General features: G+C 36.2%; 1 protein-coding gene, 1 long non-coding RNA gene and 1 pseudogene across 12 annotated transcripts in view; 2 read left to right on the plus strand and 1 right to left on the minus strand.

The window, feature by feature from the left end:
- Nucleotides 1-22665, minus strand: part of LOC127499176 (protein NLRC5-like) — a 784214-nt gene that overhangs the window by 407748 nt on the left and 353801 nt on the right. For all 11 annotated transcript variants that reach the window (XM_051869371.1, XM_051869366.1, XM_051869364.1 and 8 more), the window contains one exon: nt 9034-9207. In XM_051869371.1, the coding sequence (XP_051725331.1) occupies nt 9034-9207 (174 nt within the window). The remainder of the gene's footprint in view (nt 1-9033; nt 9208-22665) is intronic.
- Nucleotides 1-22665, plus strand: part of LOC127499183 (tetratricopeptide repeat protein 8-like) — a 370710-nt pseudogene that overhangs the window by 259403 nt on the left and 88642 nt on the right.
- Nucleotides 1-22665, plus strand: part of LOC127499188 (uncharacterized) — a 127607-nt gene that overhangs the window by 41887 nt on the left and 63055 nt on the right. The window contains exon 2 of the long non-coding RNA XR_007926065.1: nt 20177-20365. This is a non-coding gene — a long non-coding RNA (uncharacterized LOC127499188). The remainder of the gene's footprint in view (nt 1-20176; nt 20366-22665) is intronic.

A 22665-nucleotide genomic window follows, 5' to 3' on the forward strand; every position in this document is an offset into this window, starting at 1 on the left:
TTTTAGTAATGAAATTTGAAGTAAATGAGAAATAATTCAAAGGAAAGTAAATTTTCAGAAATGTTGTGCTTTCTTGTGCTTGAATGTTAAAATGGCCCTCCTATGAGGTGTCAATCACAGCAACGGCCCCCAGCCAATTTGAGTTTGAGACCCCTGCTTTAAGGACTTTACACTTGCTTGACTAAATGAAGAAAATGATTGACTTTGACTTGAGATCCAATGACTCGAGACTTGACTTGAACTGTCTGACTCGAGAATGACTTTATAACAACTTAAATAATTAAAATGATTTTTATGAAAGTCATCACAGCGAACACTTTAGTTTAGGGTCCAATTCTCACTATTAAAGTTGCTAATTAGAATGCATATTACTAGGATATTGGCTGTTTATTAGTACTTATAAAGCACATATTAATGCTTTATTCTGGGTGCGAACTACGGGGGAGCTAGGGGGAGCTCGGCTCCCCTTAATAAGACATGGGCTCCCCTAAAAAAGGGATTTGTGAAGTTTTGGGGGTCTCAAAAAATATTGACAATGTGTTATTTTGACGTGCAATTTCAGTTTTGTGTAATGTGATCATCGTGCATTATTATGTGTAAAATTGCAAAAATATCATTCATGCATGACGGCGATTTAAACCTAATTCACTTCAATAAAGATATACATGCTACTCTTGTCATGAGCATCAAGGTGTGGGGGCGCTGCGGTGCAAAATCCACTCATGTTTAGTACATGTTAACTCGAACAGCAAAGGAAGCTGATCCCAGGCCTGTGTTAAGGTGAGGCATGTTATTCGCAATTATGTGTTTGGGTTGTTATAGCTCTGCGTTACTCGATGTATTAGACCTAATTTAACAGAGGAATTCTGGTATTCTTCTGTAGCCTGACGAGTAACTTTAACCGTTGTTCTTGTGAACTCAAAGACAGCCTGATGCTTTGTTTATAGACTATTTGTGGGTGGCTGTTTGTTGTTTCACCTATCAATTCGTGTCGATAATGTATAATAGGCTAAATCCTGTATAGTGATTTATCCTATATAGTGCTTGCATAAAGCAAGTAGTGTACACATACAGTGTCGTAGCTGTTATGTATTTTTGTAACTCATTGTAAGCCCTCACGCGCAAGCGCACAAATACTTTTTTTATACAATAGTTCAGTGAAATAAAAGTTAATATTATAGTGACAATTTAGACATAATATTGTCAATATTCTATGTTTTTACTCTTTTTCTCCCAACGACAATATCTCAAACAAGCCACAGCAAAAGAGGCATGTGTCTCTGCAGCACCAACACACAGTGGTGTTTCCTTACTGAATGAATCCGGAGTTTTGAACAAATCGGTTCAGTGATTCAGTGATTCAGTCACTTGCTTCGTTCCAGAATGAATCGGCCGTTTTGAATGAATCAGTTGAATGAATGCTTCTATGACTCATTCATTAAGACAGTGATTTACTGCCACCTACTGGCTGTTTTATTTTCATAATTAAAACCATAATTAATTTTTCCCCATCTCATTTTTTTTTCTATATTCAAAATTCTATATTAAAAAAAATATATCAACATTTTTAATGCTGTTGTAACTGCAGTGTAAAAAATTCCCTTTTGGTTAGAAAATGGTTAGAAAATATCCCTGAAAATCAATTTAAGAGGTCAAATATTGGCTCTTAAAGTAAAGTTAATTTCTGTCACTTCCCTGTAGGTGACATTCCATAAAATATATATAAGCAAAGTTAAACATAATGACATTCACTAATAAACCAATATAATTAATGCATCACACTTGTGAATTCACCTTCAACATTTTTCATCTCTGATGGTCTGAGGGTGAGTAGATCAACAGCGGATTTTCATTTTGGGGTGAACTATCCCTTTAATTCTCTTTGCTCCTGGATTAAACGTTGTCAAAAGTTATCAACCAATCAGAATAGACCTCCACGCCTGACCGATGAAAATGATACAGGAAATCTTATTGGCTGTAAGTGAAATGCACCAGAAACTCTTTTGAAATATCAAAGGTGGCTCTTTAATTTCTTTACAATGTTAGAAATGTTTCAGAATGAGGCATTTGTATGATTTGTACATATAAATAACCTAGTCTGTGTAACTGCATCACTACATTGTACAGACATTACAGGTCAAACCCCTCTGATGTTCGATTTATTCAAATAAACATATTATATGGCTCTTAAGACACACTGTATATAAAAAAATCAGTGTTGGCATTTCGAATTCCTCAACTGAATTAAGGTAATTTGTTTCATTTGTTTTTATTTAATGTTTACTTGTCTTTTTTGTAAATTCAATTCAGTTTGAAAGTCAGTTTGAAATCAATCTTCCTTGTGCTGCATGTAAGCTATTGCAACAAAGTTACTCTATTGTGAAGACAAATACACAGAGTGAACAAATGTTTAAGTGAGATTATTGTAATGGTAATTAATCAACGTTTAAATACGTAAACAAAAGCCCTTTGGTTCTGATTGGAAAGTTAAACAACAACTTGACTGGCTACAAACAAAGAAAGAACCAGAAAAATTCACATTTTTAGCTGTTTGTGCTTATTCATGGATTTGTAAAATGGGCGGGGTACCATTAACCCCTGATGGAAAAATCCCAGAAGTAACTGAGGGATGGTTCAATCTGATTACCCAATGTGATAAAGATGACATGGAGTGTTTTAATTGTGGTCAGCAGGGCCATCTCGCCTTTAATTGTAAATGACCACCTAAAAGGTGTAGACAGTGTGGGAAACTTGGCCATATTCGCAAATATTGTAAACAAAAGAAAGAAAAGGAACAAAAAAAGAGACTTCCACTCTGTCTGAGAATGGGCTTGTGAAACTGAGAAAGAACATGAGATAACAATAAGGTCATAAGATTGTAGTCTTAAGGAATTCCTTTTGAAGGAAATATCTATAATAATAAGTTTTATATTGAATGGACAAATACAGGTTAATGTAAAATTACAGACAATAAATCTAAAACGTGAGTTACAAAAATATATAAAGGGACGATTGGATGTTCTGAAAGTTTCACTTTATGGAAAAATATTTGAACCGTCTCAAGTATGTTTTGTAGTGTAAATAACTAAAATGATGTAGGACCTCCAAGTTCTAAATATTTAGTTTTTGATGGTCCAAGTGACATAAAGGGTTTAAATGGCAAAAATGGGATTGCCAGTGTCACAGAGACTCGACCTGATTGTAATTTCTAAATTCCCTGATATGTGGGTAAATGACAAATATAAAGCATGTCAAATCTGGCAAAGTCTTAAGCTGGGCCAGAGTTACAAGATATAGGTAAAGTTTGATGTTACAGGTTTATGAAAATGCAGTGTACCAGTCCTGAATGCCTCAAGAGTCTCCCTTTCTCTCATTCAAAGTCAGCTAAAAGCTGCTATCTGAGCTTGTGTCATAAGTGATAACAAGCTATTTATAGTGAAGCTCAGTGTCTCAGTTGAAAATCATGGACACAGAGATGTTAAAAGAAATGATTGCCATAAAGAGGGCAATTAGCTGTTAAATTTGTCAAAGGAAAACTCAATGAGTGTAAAGAGGTCTTTAAAATGGTAATACAGACCTTGAATGATAGAAGTGACTATTTTGACGAATTTATTCTATGACCAGTAACTTTTTTGTCTCATCCTAGTCACCACCATGTGCAGGGCCGATGGCTCGAGTTACAGATGTAGCAGAACACTACACTGAATGGACAATTGTGATAACTAAATTCACTGAGTATAATCTCAGCATTTTTATGTTGCTGCTACAAAGATGTCTCATGGATTTTAGTGATTAAATACTGCTGTCATTAACCTGTCTCCATGTTTTAACACTATTAGGCAGTCCAATGGCTCTGGTGGCTCTTGAATGCAACTTCCCTAAGCTCCAGAAAACACCTGATTCTGTTGAAGAAAACTGTCAGAGTTATCATAATGGGAAAGAGCAGTTACCAGTGTGCACGAGGTGATTTCTCAATGACGGGTAAGATCCTCTTTGGCCAGACAGGGGACAACCTAAGGCAGGGGGTCACCGCCGCCACTGGGCATCTACCCTGAAGGGAGGTGTTTAATGTGAGATGGGTATGAGAGTGGAGCGGATGTCTGTGAGGCCAGCAGCATCATTAAGGGGGGATGACCTGTGAAAGGTACAGCAGTCTGACCCAAAAATGTTCCTCTGTACCACTCACCAGAAACCGCATTCCTAGGATGGCTTGTTTTTCATTGTGACAAGCAACTATGTCAGGGGACAAGACCCTGAGGAAAAGGAGATTACTTATAAAGAGCTGATGGGAATGAGCTTTCAAGAGCCAACTGAGACCATGGGGTGATTGTCCGTCATTTCTGGGGAGACAATAGCAAAATTTATTAACATGATGTTGGTTGCTCTATTGGCAAGAACTGTATAGAAGTTTCAGATTCAGCAGTACTATGAATCCCTGAATCCGTGAGGCTGTGTTTATTTTGAACTAATGTGTCTATATTATAGTTTTTACTCCTGCAGGTCATTAGACATGGCATAGGATAATTCATAGACATGGTGGTGGTTAAAGATGAAGACTGCTTTTGCAGATTCAAGAGAAAGTTAAGTGAATTCAACATTTAAACAAAAGATAACCTCCTAGAATAAAATATTTGAGATTGTGGTAATGATTTTTATTTGAACAATATACATTTTCCTTTTAAAACTGGTTAATGATTATTCTGTATATAGTAATGAATTTAACATTACATTCTGTCTAAATTAGTCTTGTGATTCTGTTGAAAAGATTATTTGTGCAGTAAGAGAGAGAGACTGCTGGGGTGGAGGCAAGGATGGTACTCTGTCTGTCTGTTATCAGCCTGCTAAAGCTTAAACAAAGCAATGAGATTAGAACGAAAACAACCCAGCTGACGTTTCTAAAAACAAATTATAGTGAAGAGACATGCTTTGAGACTGAATAAGAGTAAAACCTACAGGAAAAATGTGAAGTTTAAATATGTTTTTAGAATTAAAACAAAAAGTAAACCTTGACAATGAGCGGTTCATATTCGTGTGAGTGTGTGTGATGGTGGCTGAACTTTATGTTTTGTACGTGTTAGTTTGGGGAAATATTCTGTCCTCAGTGTGTATCTGTCATTAACCTCTGGAATGAGTGTTTTATCATTACAGATGGGTTAAGTGAAATGACAAATTTTGACAAGTCGATATTTCGGACTGAATCTTATGAAAAGACGATACAGAACATGGGACGAGCTTTAAGTGGATTGGATATCCAGCTCTGTCTGCTAATGGTAATTATGACTTTTGTCATTTATGATGTTGATTTGAATTACTCTCTGGATTTGTATGTTTAAGAACATTTATATAAATTGGGATTGTGGAATTGAAGATTGCCGTCCATGGGTTAAAAACCCTTGTCTAAATTCAACTGAGGGTCTAAATTTATACACTGTCTTCTTTGTTTGATCAGAATAATAAACGTAAACGTTATAAGATTTGACGGCAGAGACAAAGTGACACATTGGCTAAGTCACTAGTAAATTATAAAGAGAAACCCCTCAAATTTATGGAAGGCCGGTGGGCAAACAAAGGAGGAGTGAATATAACTGATAAAAGTTTTATTTTTTATCCATTAAATGGATGCATGACATTAGATGTCTAGAGAAATACAATTTATGTAATAAGGGTTGAAGGAGAAAGCAGCTATAAGGCTGTCTGTGTAACCTAGGGGTTGAGATTTGAGTAAAATAATACTTTGGTTTCTGCAAAACAGTAGAGATAATAATAGGACTGAGACAATGATAATATATTTTTGGATCTACAGACTAACAATTTGATAGAGAAATACAGTGACAAAATTATAACAAAAAGTAAAGCAGTTGAAATTAATGTGATGAAAAAAAAGATGTAAAACTGTTTCAAAAAACAGCTTTAAAGATAATGTCTTATAGCACAAATTTGTATAATTTATAAGTGATATGGAAGATTATATTAAAAAAAAATCTGTCCGTTTGTGTTTATGTTTATGATTTTGGTGCAGTGGCAAATCTAATGAGATGATAAGTATCACTGCCAAAGAAGAGGGTTAAGATTTTGGTCATTTAGCCTAAGCAGTTATAATTGACAAGACATTTGAGTTTAAAACTGACTTTAAAGGAAGTCTTAATTATTTGATTTTGAATGCTGTACTGTTGACATGGTCTGAGTACTGTGAAATGTTGTGAAAATTGAGTTTCGGATTAAAAATAATTAGGTATTGAGTATGATTAACAGTGATGTCATGATAAAGATATATGGCAGTCAAAACAAACAAGTTGTTGATATAATTGAATTTATATGTTTTGATGGTTATGTCATTTTGATGAAATGTTTTAAGATTAAAAGGTTTAGGTTTATGTATTTATTTATTTATTTTAATTTTATTTTATGGGCTATAATGGATCTGTTGTGAAAAGAAATCTTAACAAAAGGGTTATTACGTAAAAGTAACAATTCTCTGTTTTATTGAAAATGATCATTGAAATGGTCATGTAAATTTGTTTTGTTTTCTTTTTATTTTAAAGGTGTTTTAAAAAAAAAGGGAGATTTAAAAGATGTTCTGCAGTTAAGGTGGTACATGATATGTCTATAGACTGTAAACTGAAGGATGATTTAAGAGACTTAAAGTACTTGGATGGATTATGATGGGTCTTATTTATTTTTCAACGTTTATTTTGAGTTAGACCACAAGTTTGTTTTTAATCTTTAAAAATGATCTATAAGGGGTATAGTGAAAGGAGTGGATTTACGATCCATCTTCTTGTATTATATAATGAATTGGAAATTATAGTTTTCTATATATGTATATATCCTGGTGTTTATGATTACAGGAAATGTCTGTATTTAGTATCTGAGGAGTGACTGAGGGTCTGGCCCATGCCAGGAATGCAGTAACAGTGCTTACTCATTTAGCCCGGCTTCCAGAGAATAAATATGTATTTGTTTTGTAGTCAAGGAATTTGATGATAAACCAAATAGCCAGGATTGATGTAAAGACAAATATGTGTAAGGACTGAAGGTCAATCATGCACTACGTGCTCTGTAGAATATTCTGTTCTAGTTAAGTCCTTCAACGGAAAACCTATTGTCTATTTTATACCATTTTAACCTGCCAGGGGAGCATGGGTCAACAATGTAAAATTTTGAAGCGGCCTAAATTGTTAGACCAGATGTGGTGTTTAGGACTCCACATTGGCCTTTAAGGGGGACTGAAGGGGTGGATTCTGGAATCCACTGCCGCTTTAATATATATCTTTTAAGTTATTAACCAACATTTATTTTTCTGTTAAATTATTTGAATGACTTCTTCAACATATGTTAAAGCATTTCTTTTCCTTTTCAAACACTAGAAAATAATTTTGAATATTGTCTGTACCTCTCACTGAGAGAAAAGAACATGTTATCAGTATGTTTTGGGAAAGTTTCCTGCTCAGAGCAGAGCTCAGATCAACTTCAACCTTGAAGAAGCTGTGAATCATGTGTATCTGTGTATGTGCGCTAAGTGTTCTGTGCAGGTCCTTTGTACTGGTGGACAACTGGCACTCTTCTTGAGACCAGCAGACGCCATGTCATGACCCCAAAAGGACATCCAGTGCCTAAATCCAGGGTCCCCTCGTCAGCATCGTGACGAATGGAGATATGCTTCTGACTATCTGTCCATATGTGGAAGATTACCAAATTTGTCTATTTTTCTTAGCCAATCAGAATCATTCAACCTGAAGTAATGACGTAGTTAGTTGACTCTGTTAGAGTATAATTGTTGTGGAAATATGAATGTATGCAGAGCGGCCTACGAACTCCTTGTGAGACTTGAAGCTGGCTTCTGCTGATGAAACTGCAAACTATTCTTCAGTAAAATTATCTTCAATTTATTATTTTTTTAACTCTGACTCCGGGTCTTTATTCATCATATCTGGTCTTTTGGGTCTTTAACTGTAAAATTCCCCTACAAACTGTTAGTTTTACTTTCTTTTGCAGGATAATAATATATTTAGATCTAAATTTTCTTTTTTTCAGGTAGACTCCTCACCCCTTCCTTCTACTGCCGGCAGGATCTGACGGTTCAAGCAGGAATCTGTCACTGAACCGCCGGATGGGGTTTACGCCAAAGGATATTTTGTATGCACTATCTACATATTACAGTTTTTTACAGACGCTAGGACACATTTCTCAATACTTAGGTCAGTTTTGCAAAACTCTTCACACAGTGAGCACAACAGAAGTCTATGTGGGCTAAACTGAGGATCAATTATCATTGCTTTGGCACAAAATGCATTCAATGACTACATCTCTCAATTTTCATGAATTCTTTTCTCACTCAGACACAACAACTGCCAAAACTCTTTGTACGTACAGGCCAATTTGCACATGCTTACATATTGTTTTCAAAACTGTTAAACTTAAGTTCAAAACAGTAACATAATACAAAACTGAATAAGACAGAAATTTGCTACATTTCTACAGTAATATAGTTATGAAATATATTCTGAATCTAAAAAATCAAATACTATCAAAACAATTAGATGAAACTGAACACCTACACAAGCATTAGTCTTTCAATTTCATTACCATCAATTCAAAAGGGGAAACTTAGGAATAATTTTGTTCTGTAATGTAAACATGGACCATGTAACATAAACTGCAGTGAATTATAAGCAGTAGAGAGTGTCATTCTTGTTTTGTAAAGAAATTTAAAAAAAGAAAACATTGTATAATGCTAACTGATGTTAGTGTTTTTAGGTCGATGTTTTATGAGTGACAAAGTGTGTTTGCTCAGTGAAAACCTTTGCTAGTGTTCTGGAAGAATGAGTTGATTTGAGACACGTATGAAGTGTTTTGGTAGATTTGGTGCATTTTGAATGTGAAGTTAACCTCTGTGCCAAGATGAAAGTTGGTTAGGAGAACTGTGTGAAGAGTTTTGAAAAAGTGACCTAAGTATTGAGAAATGTGTCCTAGCGATTGTAAAAAACTGTAATCCTTATTCACTTCCAGTCTTTATGATAGAGATGATCTTACCACAGTTCCTCCAGTTTACAGTGAGGATTCTCCAGTACAGCAGAAATCATCTTCACTCCCGAGTCTCCTAGTTTATTCCCAGACAGATACAGTTTTCTCAGGTGTGAGGGGTTTGATCTCAGAGCTGAAGCCAGAGCAGCACAACCTTCATCTGTGACACCACAATCCCACAACCTGTAGAGAACAATGACACACTCTTCACTCTCTCAGATCAGATCAACAGAGACTTCATTATTAAAAAGAAACCAAAACAAAAGCACAAATCCCCATGTTTGATATGAGTTTTACTACGTTTGTGTGTGTGTGTGTGTGTGTGTGTGTGTTTGAGTGAGAGGGAAAGCTAATATAAAAACTGAATATAAGAAATTATGTTAACAAATTATCACATTAAATAATATGGAAAGATGATCACAGAAAAAAGATGGATGTGATGGTCATTAAGGATGAATTCATGTTCTTCATGTTCTTCTATTCATGTTTTTTTTTCAATTTCTAACACACTTTTCTCCAATCTGTATCACATTTTCAAAACTCTAAACACAATTAGCACAACATCCGTCTGTTGTGACCTTACCATAATTCATGTCGTTTTCACACAAAATGCAGTCAATTAACACGTTTCTAAAAGGCTTAAATTTCTTTCTGATCTTATTTACAAATGCTTAAACACAGCATGTCAGAAATGAAGACCCAATGTTACAATCTTTAAATATAGTATAAAACCTCTACTTCTGTACCAACAGCAGCTCAAAAGTATTGAAAAAATCTAGAAAACAAATACTGAAACAATTGATAAGCATTTATAATTAGCAGATATTGAGAAATATTGAGAAATAGCAGATTCTAATCTCAGTTGGAGGAATAATCAGATGTTGAAGCTCTTTCATTACATGGACATACAGTAAAATAGACACAGACTCATTGTTCAGTGTGGATGAAGAACAACACAGAGGAGCAGAGAGAGAAAAAATGTCTGGGTGAGGGAGAGGAATAGATGAAGGAGGAGAAGAGTTGGATCAGGACAAGGGGGAAGAAGAGTTAGGGGAGAGGAGTAAGATTGTGTGCTGGATTGTGCGTCTCTATAGTTTTCCTCTTTTACACATGATGAACCTATGAAAGCTTATTTCTGCCATGAATAGAAAATAAAAAGGCAATTGTGACTTTTTATCTCACAATTCTTACTTTTTTTCTCTCAATTCATATAGTTTTTATATCACAATTCCTAGAATTTTTTTTTTAATTGTGTCACAATTACTTTTTATACTTATTTATTCTGTGGCGGGAAAAAAACTTCCACAGTAACCAAAGATCATGTATGTTGGATTTGTTGTTGATCAATGGCAGCAATTTCATTTAAATTCATGTAAAGCTTGATGTAAAGCTTTTACTACACCGATTCCTCTACCACTGTTCCATATACGCTGAATATGTGGTCTGTGTAGGGCACTAACTACCAATGGGCACCATCCCGCCCTCTATGGGCACCATCAACACCCCACCCACCCCCAGAAAGAGATTTCAACCAAGAGGGCAACTGAAGTTCAGCATAGGGGACTCATTTGACCAGTGGCTGCCCTGAGCAATTCTGTTACTTTCTTCTTCTTTATTTCTACTGTACATTCTATAAAGTAAAGACTCGTTCACTTTTAGATAGTCTGTTGGGATGTTAAGCACCAGATAAGCATCATTTCATCAGTTCTGTAGCTGGCAGGTCGTACGGCTCGATGCTGTTAATGTCAAGCATTTTCTCTAAATGACGCTGCTCGGCGCTGTTATTTAATCTCTCCTGATAGAGCCCCTTTCCTTTCACCTTCTCCTTCTCCATTTCTTCCCATAAAACTGCGCTGTAATTTATTTATTAAATTATTCTGCTCTCTCTCTCTCTGTTGGTCTTTATCTCGGGCTGCAGTCGAGGTTACCATAGCAACAGATACCGTATCCTGCTAATATGGCGGCGCCTTCCCAAAATGCAACGCGGAGTGAAAACATCATGACGTAACTCCTCATTCTCTATATTTTAACACTTTCGCATTATTCTGTAAACACTATTTCTGTAAAATGGCAGTTATTATTAATAATTAGGTCAGAATTTTTTTTTATAATTATTAAATACATTTTTACATTGATTAGCTCTATAAAATCTACTATGTTTTTATTTTAGATGTATTGAGGCTCATTTGCTTTGTGTGGATATATTCATACATGCATTAACGTTACATTCATTAAAATCGTTCAGTTTACCATGGCGAGGGTAACGGTTGCTTCACGGCCAATTTCAAAGTTCAGTGCAACTGCCGCTAGAGGGTTACTGTAAAATTGTGTGATTATTAGTGGAGAACCGGGACGAAAGTAACGCGGGACGAAAGTAACAAAGCAATTTTCTCAGAGCTCTGACTACATTTGCGTTCCAAGTTAAGACACGTTCAGCACGCAACCCTTGACGGAGCTGCCAAACATCATGTGATTTCATCATTGTTTCCCGCGGTTAGGACCGGAAAGCAGTTTTCGAATACGGTAAATAAACTGCTGAAGCGGTACATTTTTTTCTAATTACAAGTTGTGTTTCTCATTTCATGTGTCACAATAATGATCAATCTACAGGTTATTTAGTGCTGTAACATCCTGAAGTTTGACTTCTCAGAACTTTTCAGTATGAAAGTAAATCGGGTTTAAATGTCAGGAGTTCCTGTTGGGATGAAAGTAACACTTGTTTCTTTTGTCCCTCTGCTAATGTGGTGGCTTTCTCTGCGGTGCAGCATTTATTAAAACATGTTTATGTCATATTATACTAGCAGAATATGCCAAGAGTGAGGGTCAGAAAGACAGACAGAGGTCTGATTCAGCCAGATGTTCATGAGAGGGCGTTTCTGGACATATCTGTTGCTGATTTCTGTAGGTCACCATTTATTCACTCAATCTGTTTACATTTACCATAGTCACATTTAGTTTTTAGCCATACCTTAGCTTTTCCACACCCACCTATGAATTTGCAGTGTTTCCATTCAGATGTTTTTATGAATTTATATTTTGAATTTATGTATAAAAACAGCTGGATTGGAAACATGACTGTTACACTATGTTGAGAATTTATATTATGCTAATTTAATTTAGTTTTTATATTGTTCATACTGTTGAAAAATGTTTTATAAAATAAATTGACATTGCCAAAAAAAAATATTCTAAACAATTCAAGTTTGTACTGTCGGGTTACTTTTGAAACATTTGATGAAACTGAAATTCTCAATTTTAAATGAAAATGTAATTTATTATTTTTTTGAAAAGATAAAGGACAAAATATGTTTGCAGTTACATATTAACAAGGTCATAGTCAGGTATATTTAATAAAAACAAGACTAACACAAAAAATCTAGCTTGTGTTGTTGTTACTTTTGACCCACCTGTGTGTTACTTTCGTCCCAACTGACGGGGTTGAAAGTAACAATGTGCAATTTATGTTCAAAGTGAAATTATGCTGAAGCCGTTCTACATTTGTACAAAATACCACCTGGTATTGATAGACCACACCTGTGAGTTACTGACCACAGCAAAAATATATCGCTGTCTAAAACATTATCTTTTAAAATTACATTTTTGTGAAAAATGGTAGGCTACTTTCGTCCCTGCTCTCCCCATACTTCAAAACTAAAGTCTTAATAATTATTGTACTAGTAGTAGTATTACATTGTCATTAAGAAATATTTAATACCGTACAATAGTAATACAATAGTAGACTACATAGTACATAGTAATAGTAACATGGCTCTGTTTCTGTTACAAGTTAAACCGAACTTTTATTTTGACGGGTTGCTGTGATCTTGAAGCTTATGTGTGTGTATGATATGACAATAGTTTTTTCTCAAATTAAACGGTAAAATGCTCATGAAGTGACTCTCAGAGCAGCTCTAGAGATGAAGTTTATGTGTTCATGTCTATGTCGTTCCGAATGGCTCTTTAATATAACTTTGCTACATGCACTCATCTCAGTGAACGTCTCACTCAAAGTCTTAGTTTTTATTCTGCTATTTATTCCATTCAATTTAAGGCGCAGACGTGACGTAGACGTCACACAGACTGCATCAGGCTGAAACTAGCAACAAACTCTTGCGTTGCGCCGGGTGTATGATAGAGCCCCAAGAGTGAGACTAGAAGTACAGCCATATCATGTGACATTCCAGGAAATAAAGACTGAGAGGAAGAACCTGAACATTCATAAAATATTATTTTAATCAATGTTCAGCACTGGTACTGGCTCGTCTAAAAGCTGAAGTGATTTTTATTTATTAGTTAAAGTATAACTCAATATTTTAACTCATTGCTAAAGTGGAATAATCTATCAAAGCATACTGATTATTCAGTGTAATAATCGGCGATTAGTCGATTAATCGTTCCAATAATCAGTAGATTAATCGATTATCAAAATAATCATTTGTTGCAGCCCTAGAAAGAAATAATAATTGTCTTTTAATAACAAAATATTTTAGTTTATCATGTATATTATTTTGATTAGATCAGATAACATTTTAAGCTGTCATATGGTCATGTTACAGTGCGCCCCACCTATGGGGCATGTTGTCACATTTCACTTCTCTTCTTTCGGGGTAAATAAAGAAAAAAGTATACACTGCATTAATGACATATTTGTAGCAGACATGTGTGAAATTAATGTGGAACAAAATCAATTCTCTGAACCCTAAGTAGATTTACACAAACTGAGAAAGTCAAAAAGCATTAGGTTGTGCCCCGCTCTCCCCTAGTTAGTGTACTTAAGGTTGTGACTATTTTGTACCTGTTTCTGAGTATCAAAGTTATTAGCAACTTTTACTCTCTACTTGTCTACATTTTTTTAAATTATATTATAATTTTATTATATTATAATCTTCATTATATTGAAGAGAACTTTTTGAAGGATATTGGTTTCCTTATGCTCTTTTTGAGCACCTGAGCCTAACTGAGATGTTTGTAGATGTTTAAAAGGCTGTTGTGTTTACCTTGATTTATTGCAACTTTGAGGTGTTCGGTTTTATTTTGATTTTAGAAAAGTGACGTGGGGTGACGCGCTGCTAAGATGGCAGCGGCCTCATTTTCACTTCAAAAATGCTCTTCAGAAATCTACAGGTGACGTCACATCCATATTGTTTTACAGTCTATGATGTAAATCTGTGGTGAAAAATGGAACTGCAGCGCGCTGTCATAGAGCGCCATTGGGGCAGATTTCAGACTGCCGCTTATTTTCACGTTACCTTACATAAACCTCACTCCAGACCAAGACGATATCAGTCCGCTTCAGATATGTGTCTGCTTCAGGTCAATAACTAGTTGGCATATCTGTTCTTCCTATGTGGAGTAGCGTATCAGATTAATGAAAGTATAAATCTTTTAATTTAAACGTGCTCATGTGAATAGCCTTTATACAGTAGTTCTGTTGTGTTTGTTTTATGTTTGTTCTGAGAAAAGACGTGACTTTGTTTTCCTCACTGGAACTTCTAACTTGTAATATTCTAAAACAACATTTGGACACAATAAATACTACATTAAGGCAATTCTAAGATGGCATTCTATGCGTTTGTCGTGTGAACTAAAGTCTGTCAATCATCGATAGAGCGCCACCCTCAGGCTGAATAACGCAAGGACATTAGAATTCTGCCAAAAGTGTGTCTGATGTGTTCAGCGATCAGGATATAAAGCTTACAAAATGTTTAAAGTGTGAATCACTGAATCATTCATTCAAACGATTCGTTCATTCACCGCCGTGTGTTGCTCAGACACGCAAATCAATCCTGACTCCTGCAGCTTTGTTTGGAAATATTTTTGTTGGCGAAATAGAGCGAAAATAGGCAATATTGTATCTAAAATGTAAGTCACTAAATATTAACTTCTTGTTTTTTGAACTGTTGTATGAAATCAATATCACATTTGTAATCATGTTGATATTTGGAGAAAAACTGCACTCTTCATGTGATATTGATTAAATGATATAAATATTTAAGACATATACAGATGTACTTTTACCCCCTTATCTTCAATATTGGGTGCATTACAAATGTTTTAATCACGCAGTGAAAGCGTGCACTCTAAATGCGCCAGCGCACTAGTCTAACCTACTAGACTAACGTTACATCACGTAGTGTATGCGATGCGTGCGACTCTCTGTGTATGTTTTTGTAAAGTGAGAGAAATACTCGATAATTTCAGATCGCATATCGTTAAAACAACAATCACAATATTATCTCACACCCCTATAACGGACTCAATATCAGTAGCGACTCCTGGCTGAAAGTTTAGGTAGGGCAGATTGGGCTCAGCGCTAGTTTATGATAAGCTTTGTTCCTGAAAGAATCAGCCGTTTGAATGAATCGGCTGAAACTAATGACTCACTCATTGACAGTGACTTGCTGCCAACTGATGTCACATTTAAAGCATCTTTTCATTTTTAATAATTTAAAAATATCAATATTCAGCGTTTTATGTTTAAAACATTATGCATTTGTAACTGCAGTTTAAATGCATTTGTCAGCTCTGAACTGCATCAAACAGTGTGTATAAATGCATATAAAAGCACTTTAGATGCAGTTTCTGTGTTTCCACTGCATTAAAAAGATTAATTTTGTTGATATAGATTTCATTTGATTGGTAACAGCCCTAGTGTATCTTATTGTTCTAATTGAATTTGATTAAATGACACAAAAGATTTGTTAATTAATTTGACACAAAAGATGAGGCATAAATTGAATTAGGTTATAATTAAATAAAGGTAAAAATGGTAAAAGGTAAAAAATCATTTTAAACTTATTGGAAAAGATTATTTCAGTCACTGCTGCAAACTAACCACCGCACAAAATATGAAGAATATCAAAAACTTTAGGAGTCAGCTGCCCACGGGAAAAACCTGCCAAGGTACCAACACAAAAACACACTCAGCAAAATATCGTCTAATTATCGTTATCGAGAAAATCTCAGATAATATCAAGATATAATTTTTTGTCAATATCGCACACCCCTAGTCCGTTAGTTTGCTTTTGGCTATAAGAAATATGTAGGCTATAGGACCCTACGTGAAAGTGCCCGCTCACTTTTGCCCAGGCCCGGCCAAAAATAAAATTCTGCCTACGCCACTGCAGCCACGGATCAGCTGCGCACTGCAAACGCGACATGCGTGAAAGCACAATATGCGCGTGCTGCTCCTGCAACGCATACGTACTGCAGACGGAGTGTGTGTGAAACAGGTGTAAGTACTCACGCTCTGTATGAGCAGCAGCTTTATGTGTTCCAGGTGTGTGCGCTGACTGCGCTCAGAACCGCTCTCAGAAACCATGCGCACGTATCGAATGAGCGCTGTTTCACTTCTTACTGCACAATGTTCTTAAATCGTAAGGCTTAAAAGTCATTGTTTCATGAGACCGTGTAATAACTCCACACTGGTGATGAAATGACTGTGATGCTAAAGTCTGACATAATCAATTATGCGTTTGGTTGGTGAGATCGGCCTGTTTTAGTGACTCCTGATCGATTCATAAGCTGTGTCCCAATTCAGAGGCTGCATCCTTCGAAGGTCGGTATGAGCGTTGTTAGATGGGACGGTCTAGCCTACGGAGCACTGATCTTCGATTTATCTGATGTACCCATCATTTCACGACAAACGAAAGCCACATTTGGAGTAGTCTTCTAATTGGGACAGCCTTCACTGTGACACACTCGGCCTTCGAAGGATGCAGCCTCTGAATTGGGTCACAGCAATAGAATCTGATTATCGGCCGATAACGATCTGCAGTCGATCGATCGGAGCATCCCTAATTTTAAACGATCTTTATTTTTATGAACTGATATCAGTCTATCAATTCAGAGAATCAATCTTTTAGTCTGTGCTGTTTTCAGTTGATGCACTTTTGATAAGAAAATCTCAGCTTTCAAATTCTGTCAAACGTATTAAGAAATTCAAACAATAAATGTGTTTTTGGCGCTCTTTAATGTGGCTGACAGATCGCTGTAGTGTCTCAGTTCAAGCAGCAGTGCGGAGCACGAGTGAACCGGTTATCTTTTCCTCTTTACTACTAGTTATAGCATGAAAGAAACATGGATAATATTAGGATCGCCTCAACTCACTGCAGATAACATACATTTACCTCAGCTAAAACACATTAGCTAAAACACAAAGTCTTTTTATCATGTCTCAGTTTGTAAAAATGAACAGAAACACATTTACAGTAATGCTCTTACAATAGAAGCCTAGCAGGTCAGATAGGTGGAGGGTTAAAAAGCTGAAGTGTGACGCTCATATTTTTTGTTGAACCATTAATTTATATTTTTAAGTGAAAAAATGTTATAAAGTTTTCACAGTGATGATTGTTCTCAGTGTTACTTACCTAGCTGATCTAGTTGCTGTAACCACAGGCAGCATCTTCTGAAGAACTTCATCTGCTGTATTTACTGCGTCACTATTTCAAAATAAAAAATATGTTAATTATTAATGCTAATAATAACAATTAATACTATGAGTAATATTATAAGTAAATATTACATTAAATACCTTCAATAAACACTGCTTTAAAAAGGACATGTGAAAAAGTTTTATTAGTATCTAACTGAAGAAGTTACTGAACATATTCTGCCAACACAGATTTGTTTTTTCTTTTGTAAGACTGATGTTAGACTGATGCTGGGCTACTCTTTGAGAAAACAAAGGAAATTAACATTTGAACTCTCTCTTGCAAAATTAGCATCCCCATCCGAGACGCAATCACACTGAGTCAATCACACCTCAGCATTGCCTTAATCTACATTTCCTTTCCTTCGCCCCCTCTTCCCCCATCTCTTCTCTCTACATGCAGAGATGACCTGAAATTCCCCCAAAATCTATATGGATTAATGTGAACAGTTATCATACAACACTATACATGTTTGGTATCATTTGAAATGACTGGTACAAAGGTCAAAAGGTCGAAAGGTTTAAAGAGATGTTGCAGGAGGCTCAGGGCGATTCTGTAATCAGAGTCTAGGACACTCAGCAATGTGCAATTTTCTACTGTCAGGTATGCATCATTTTACTCTTTTTCTGAGCATTTGATGTTTTGTATTGATCATCTTTGAATTGATTATGTAATTGGCATGATACATTTACCTGACTAATAAATTGTTACATTTGGCTTTATTCTGACTTACTCTGAAATTATTGACTTCAGCAGATAACGATGTATCCGTTGTTACCGTAAATCTACGACCAGGGTTCAGTACATACTAGATCTCAGATTGTATGGAGCATGGGGCACATCTGGCGAGATTCTAGATTTCTGACTAACTGCTTGACTTTAACTAAGTTGTTATTCAATCGCATTCACTATATGGGGCTAGACAAAGGTGTACTGGTCATAACCTCTGGTCATTGCCTCTGCTTTAATTAAGTTGTTATATAGTTATATTATTAACTATATGGGGCCAGATAAATTACTATCGAGGGGCGACATTACCTCATAGTACTGGTCATAACCCCTGATTACTGTCGGAGCTTTAACCAAGTTTTTATATAGGCGATTGTATGGGGCTACATGGGTACCTTTTAACAATAGCAAGCATGGGCAGCATTGTTAAATTGCTTTAGCCATAACCTCTGCTTATTGATCAGACTGAAGAGTTTTTGATCGTGGGCCCGCATAACAGCTGGTGCGAGGACCCCGTGCGACTCTGAGAACCGAACGAACGAGTACAATAAGAGTAAAGAGTTAAACAGAATAATCAAATGTCTAGATAAATTATCATATAAATAGTCAATAATCAATTGGCATTCCAACCTAAATTCGAGGTCATAATAAAATGGAGTCAGATAAACGTTTCTTTTTCTTGTCAGTGTTGTTGTGGCAGGTCTATTAGTCTGCATTCACACTACAACACTTAGTGACAGATCTATTTTGACATATCAGATTTTTTTTGTCCTGTCCGTTGCTATGGTTATCACTATGTCAACCATCGCAATTTCTGTTTACACTTGTACACGTATGCCGTGTGCATGAACACAAATGACCTATTTTGGATTCAAAACAGACAAGTTTGTATCCCTGTGCTTTATTACGGTATGAAGGAGTGATTTTTGGGAGTGTTTGTGTGAGAGAGAAATAAAAGAACATAAAAATATGAACTACTAAACTCTGTGTGACATCTGCAGGATTACAGATTTATCAGATTCTTGTTTCTCTTTGTTCATAATGTTTTAGACTGTAATGATTGAACTCAGTGTTACTTACTGATCATTTTTGTATCCAATTAAGTTTTTCAGGTTAAACTTCAGCATTGTCTGCTCTGAGGTCAACAACACAAAAACTAAAGCTGACCACTGAGATGAGGAGAGTTTCACATTACGTAATCCTCCAGACCTCATATGAGGTTCAGCTTCATTCACTAGTGAAAGATCACCCAGTTCATTCAGACAGTGAAACAGATTGATGTATTTATCTGGAGAGGGATTCTCACTGATCTTCTCTTTGATATAGTGAACTGTTTTCTTATTGTTGTCAGAGCTGTTTCCTGTCCGTGTCTTTAGTTCTTGTAAGAGACTCTGATTAGACTCCACTGACAGACCCAGAAGGAAACGAAGGAAAAGGTCCAGATGCCCATTTTTACTGTCTAAAGCCTCATCCACAGCTCTCTGATGGAGATCAGATAGTGAAGCTTTAGTTGGTTTGGTAATCTGGTCAAACACATTGATGTTCTTGTTTATAAAGGAGAGATGCACATATAGAGCTGCTAGATGTTCCTGAATGCTCAGATGAACAAAGCAGAAGACTTTCCCCTGATACAAGCCTGACTCCTCTCTGAAGATCTGAGTGCACAATCCTGAGTACACTGATGCTTCTGTCACATCAATGCCACACTCTCTCAGGTCTTCCTCATAGAAGATCAGGTTGCCTTTCACAAGCTGCTGAAATGCCAGTTTCCCCAGTTTGACAATCATGTCTTCATCTTTCACTTTCTTCTCATAGTCCTTCTCATGTTTGATGTTGGTCTGAAGGATCAGGAAGTGTGTGTACATTTGAGTCAGAGTCTTGGGAATCTCTCCTTTCTGTGCTTCACTCAACATCTTCTCTAGAACAGTGGCTGAGATCCAGCAGAACACTGGGATGTGACACATAATAAAGAGGCTCCTTGACGACTTCAGGTGTGAGATGATCCTGTCGGCCAGACTCCGATCACTGATTCTCTTCCTGAAGTATTCCTGCTTCTGTGGGTCACTGAAGCCTCGTACCTCTGTCACTCGATGGACACACTCAGAGGGGACGAGATCAGCTGCTGCTGGTCTGGAGGTGATCCAGATGAGAGCAGAGGGAAGCAGATTCCCCACAATGAGGTTCGTCAGCAGCATGTCCACTGAGGCTGATTCAGTCACATCACACAACCTCACATCGCTCTGAAAATCCAGAGACAGACGACACTCATCCAGACCATCAAAGATGAAGGAAACTTTATACTTATCACTGGATATTTCCATTTCTTTTGTTTCAGGGAAAAAGACATGAAGAAGATCTGAAAGACTGAGTGTTTTGTCCTTCATCAAGTTAATCTCTCTGAAAGGAAGTGGAAATATGAGCTGGACGTCCTGATTCTCTTTCCCTTCAGCCCAGTCCAGGATGAACTTCTGCACAGAGACTGTTTTTCCAATGCCAGCGACTCCCTTTGTCAGCACAGTTCTGATGGGTTTGTCTTGTCCAGGTAAAGGTCTAAAGATGTGACTGCATTTGATCGGTGTGTCCTCTGTTTCTGCTCTCCTGGACTGTGTCTCAATCTGTCTCACCTCATGCTCATTATTGATCTCTCCACTTTCACTCTCTGTGATGTAGAGCTCTGTGTAGATCTCATTCAGGAGTGTTGGGTTTCCCTGCTTTGATATTCCCTCATACAAACACTCAAACTTCTTTCTCAGATTTGATCTCAGTGTGTTTAAGACCTCAGGTTTAGAGTCATGGCTGTAAGATTAAAATACCAGATTATTACACAAGTTTAAAAAGTAAATATCCATAAATTACAAAATAGATCATTTTGTTTGCTGTATTATGAGACACAGAACATCATTAGGTTTCTGAAATGTTTCAGTTATTATTCATGTGATTGACTGATGTGTGATGTGCATTGCAGCACCTAAAATTAAGCAACAACAACAAAAAAGTCCTCCATTTTACCTGAAACCAGGATTCATGCTTTCATTAAAGTCTTGTGGTCGAATCACAGGCGTGTTCACAGTTTTGTTTTTAACTGGACTGGATAAAAGATTCGACCTTCAATCAGAATGAAGAGGGTAAAGAATCAGACACACTGATATTGATGTAATTGTGTCATTAACTGAGTAACAGACCAACAGATTTTACAGTGTGTGAATGTTTTAACAATACAATACATCGAGCTTTGCACAAGAACACAATGGAAATCATTAATAGACTGAAACTTACAGGATCTGAACTCATTACACTGCTGTATATTAATAACGACTATAAGCATATATTTTTATAGAAATAATATACCTGGGATCAGGCCGTGTGTTTCCACTCTTAAAATTTCTTGGCTCAGTCATAGACCAGTTACTCTTCACAGACACACAGCTGGACTCTGGGTTTGAGCTCTTCTGCTGGACTGAACTGTAACAGAACAGATTCAGTTCAATCCTTTAGATTACTGTGTTCATTCTTTATGACAGGAACCATATTAATATAAACACATTTATCTTTCATCAAAAAGCACTTTGAGGAAACTTTATGATCTTTTTCTTTAATATTTAATTTTGATATTAAAACAAACAAAACAAAACAAAATAGGATACACTTTTTTCTGTCAACTGTTTCTGCGATCAGTGGGTGGAAAAAATAAAAAAATGTGATCTTTTTTCTGTGATGTAATACAATATTTTACAGTGTTTGTTGAAAGTACCTGCATCCTGGAGAAAAATCTCCATCTCTGGATCCTTGTGAATCACCCATGATGAAGCTGCAGGAGAATCTGATGAGTTTGATCTCCTCCACTGACAAAATAGACACAAAATTAAATGATTTAACAACCTTCATAATTTAGCTGAACATATGTTGAGTGTGGGAGAAAAAGGATCACGTGACTGCGTTAACTCAAGCTCAGTTATACATGTTTACACTGTTAAACTTCTGAAGAATCACAGACATCACGAAACACACAAGAAACACTGAAGTCAAGTTGAAAGAAACACGTTATTAAAGTTTATTTATTTTATTTTACCAAACAATCATATATACATTCATATTAGTATGAGGAAGTCACCACACATGAACACTCACCTTGATCAAACTTTCACAAGTTACAGGTTCTCAAATCCTCCAGCTTTAACATCATAAAGATACACGGAAATTCCTGCATAAACTTTGATAAACGTTTCTATTAAACACTTTGACGCTCGTGTTCGTATTTTAACAGCATAAAATGGCGACAGATGAACTCTAACTTACTTTCACTTTCTATTTGTGACGAGAGAGAGAGAGAGAGAGAGAGAGAGAGAGAGAGAGAGAGAGAGACTCTGCTCGCACTGCATCCTGGGAGTGACGGAGGCGGAGCTGCACTTCCTCACAGAATGCCCAAAATACCAAGAAATCAGAGACCACTACTACCCCAAAATTAATAAAATATTTCCCC

The sequence above is a fragment of the Ctenopharyngodon idella genome, chromosome 17, assembly GCF_019924925.1.
Source record: "Ctenopharyngodon idella isolate HZGC_01 chromosome 17, HZGC01, whole genome shotgun sequence".
In the NCBI taxonomy this organism is placed as follows: Eukaryota; Metazoa; Chordata; class Actinopteri; order Cypriniformes; family Xenocyprididae; genus Ctenopharyngodon; species Ctenopharyngodon idella.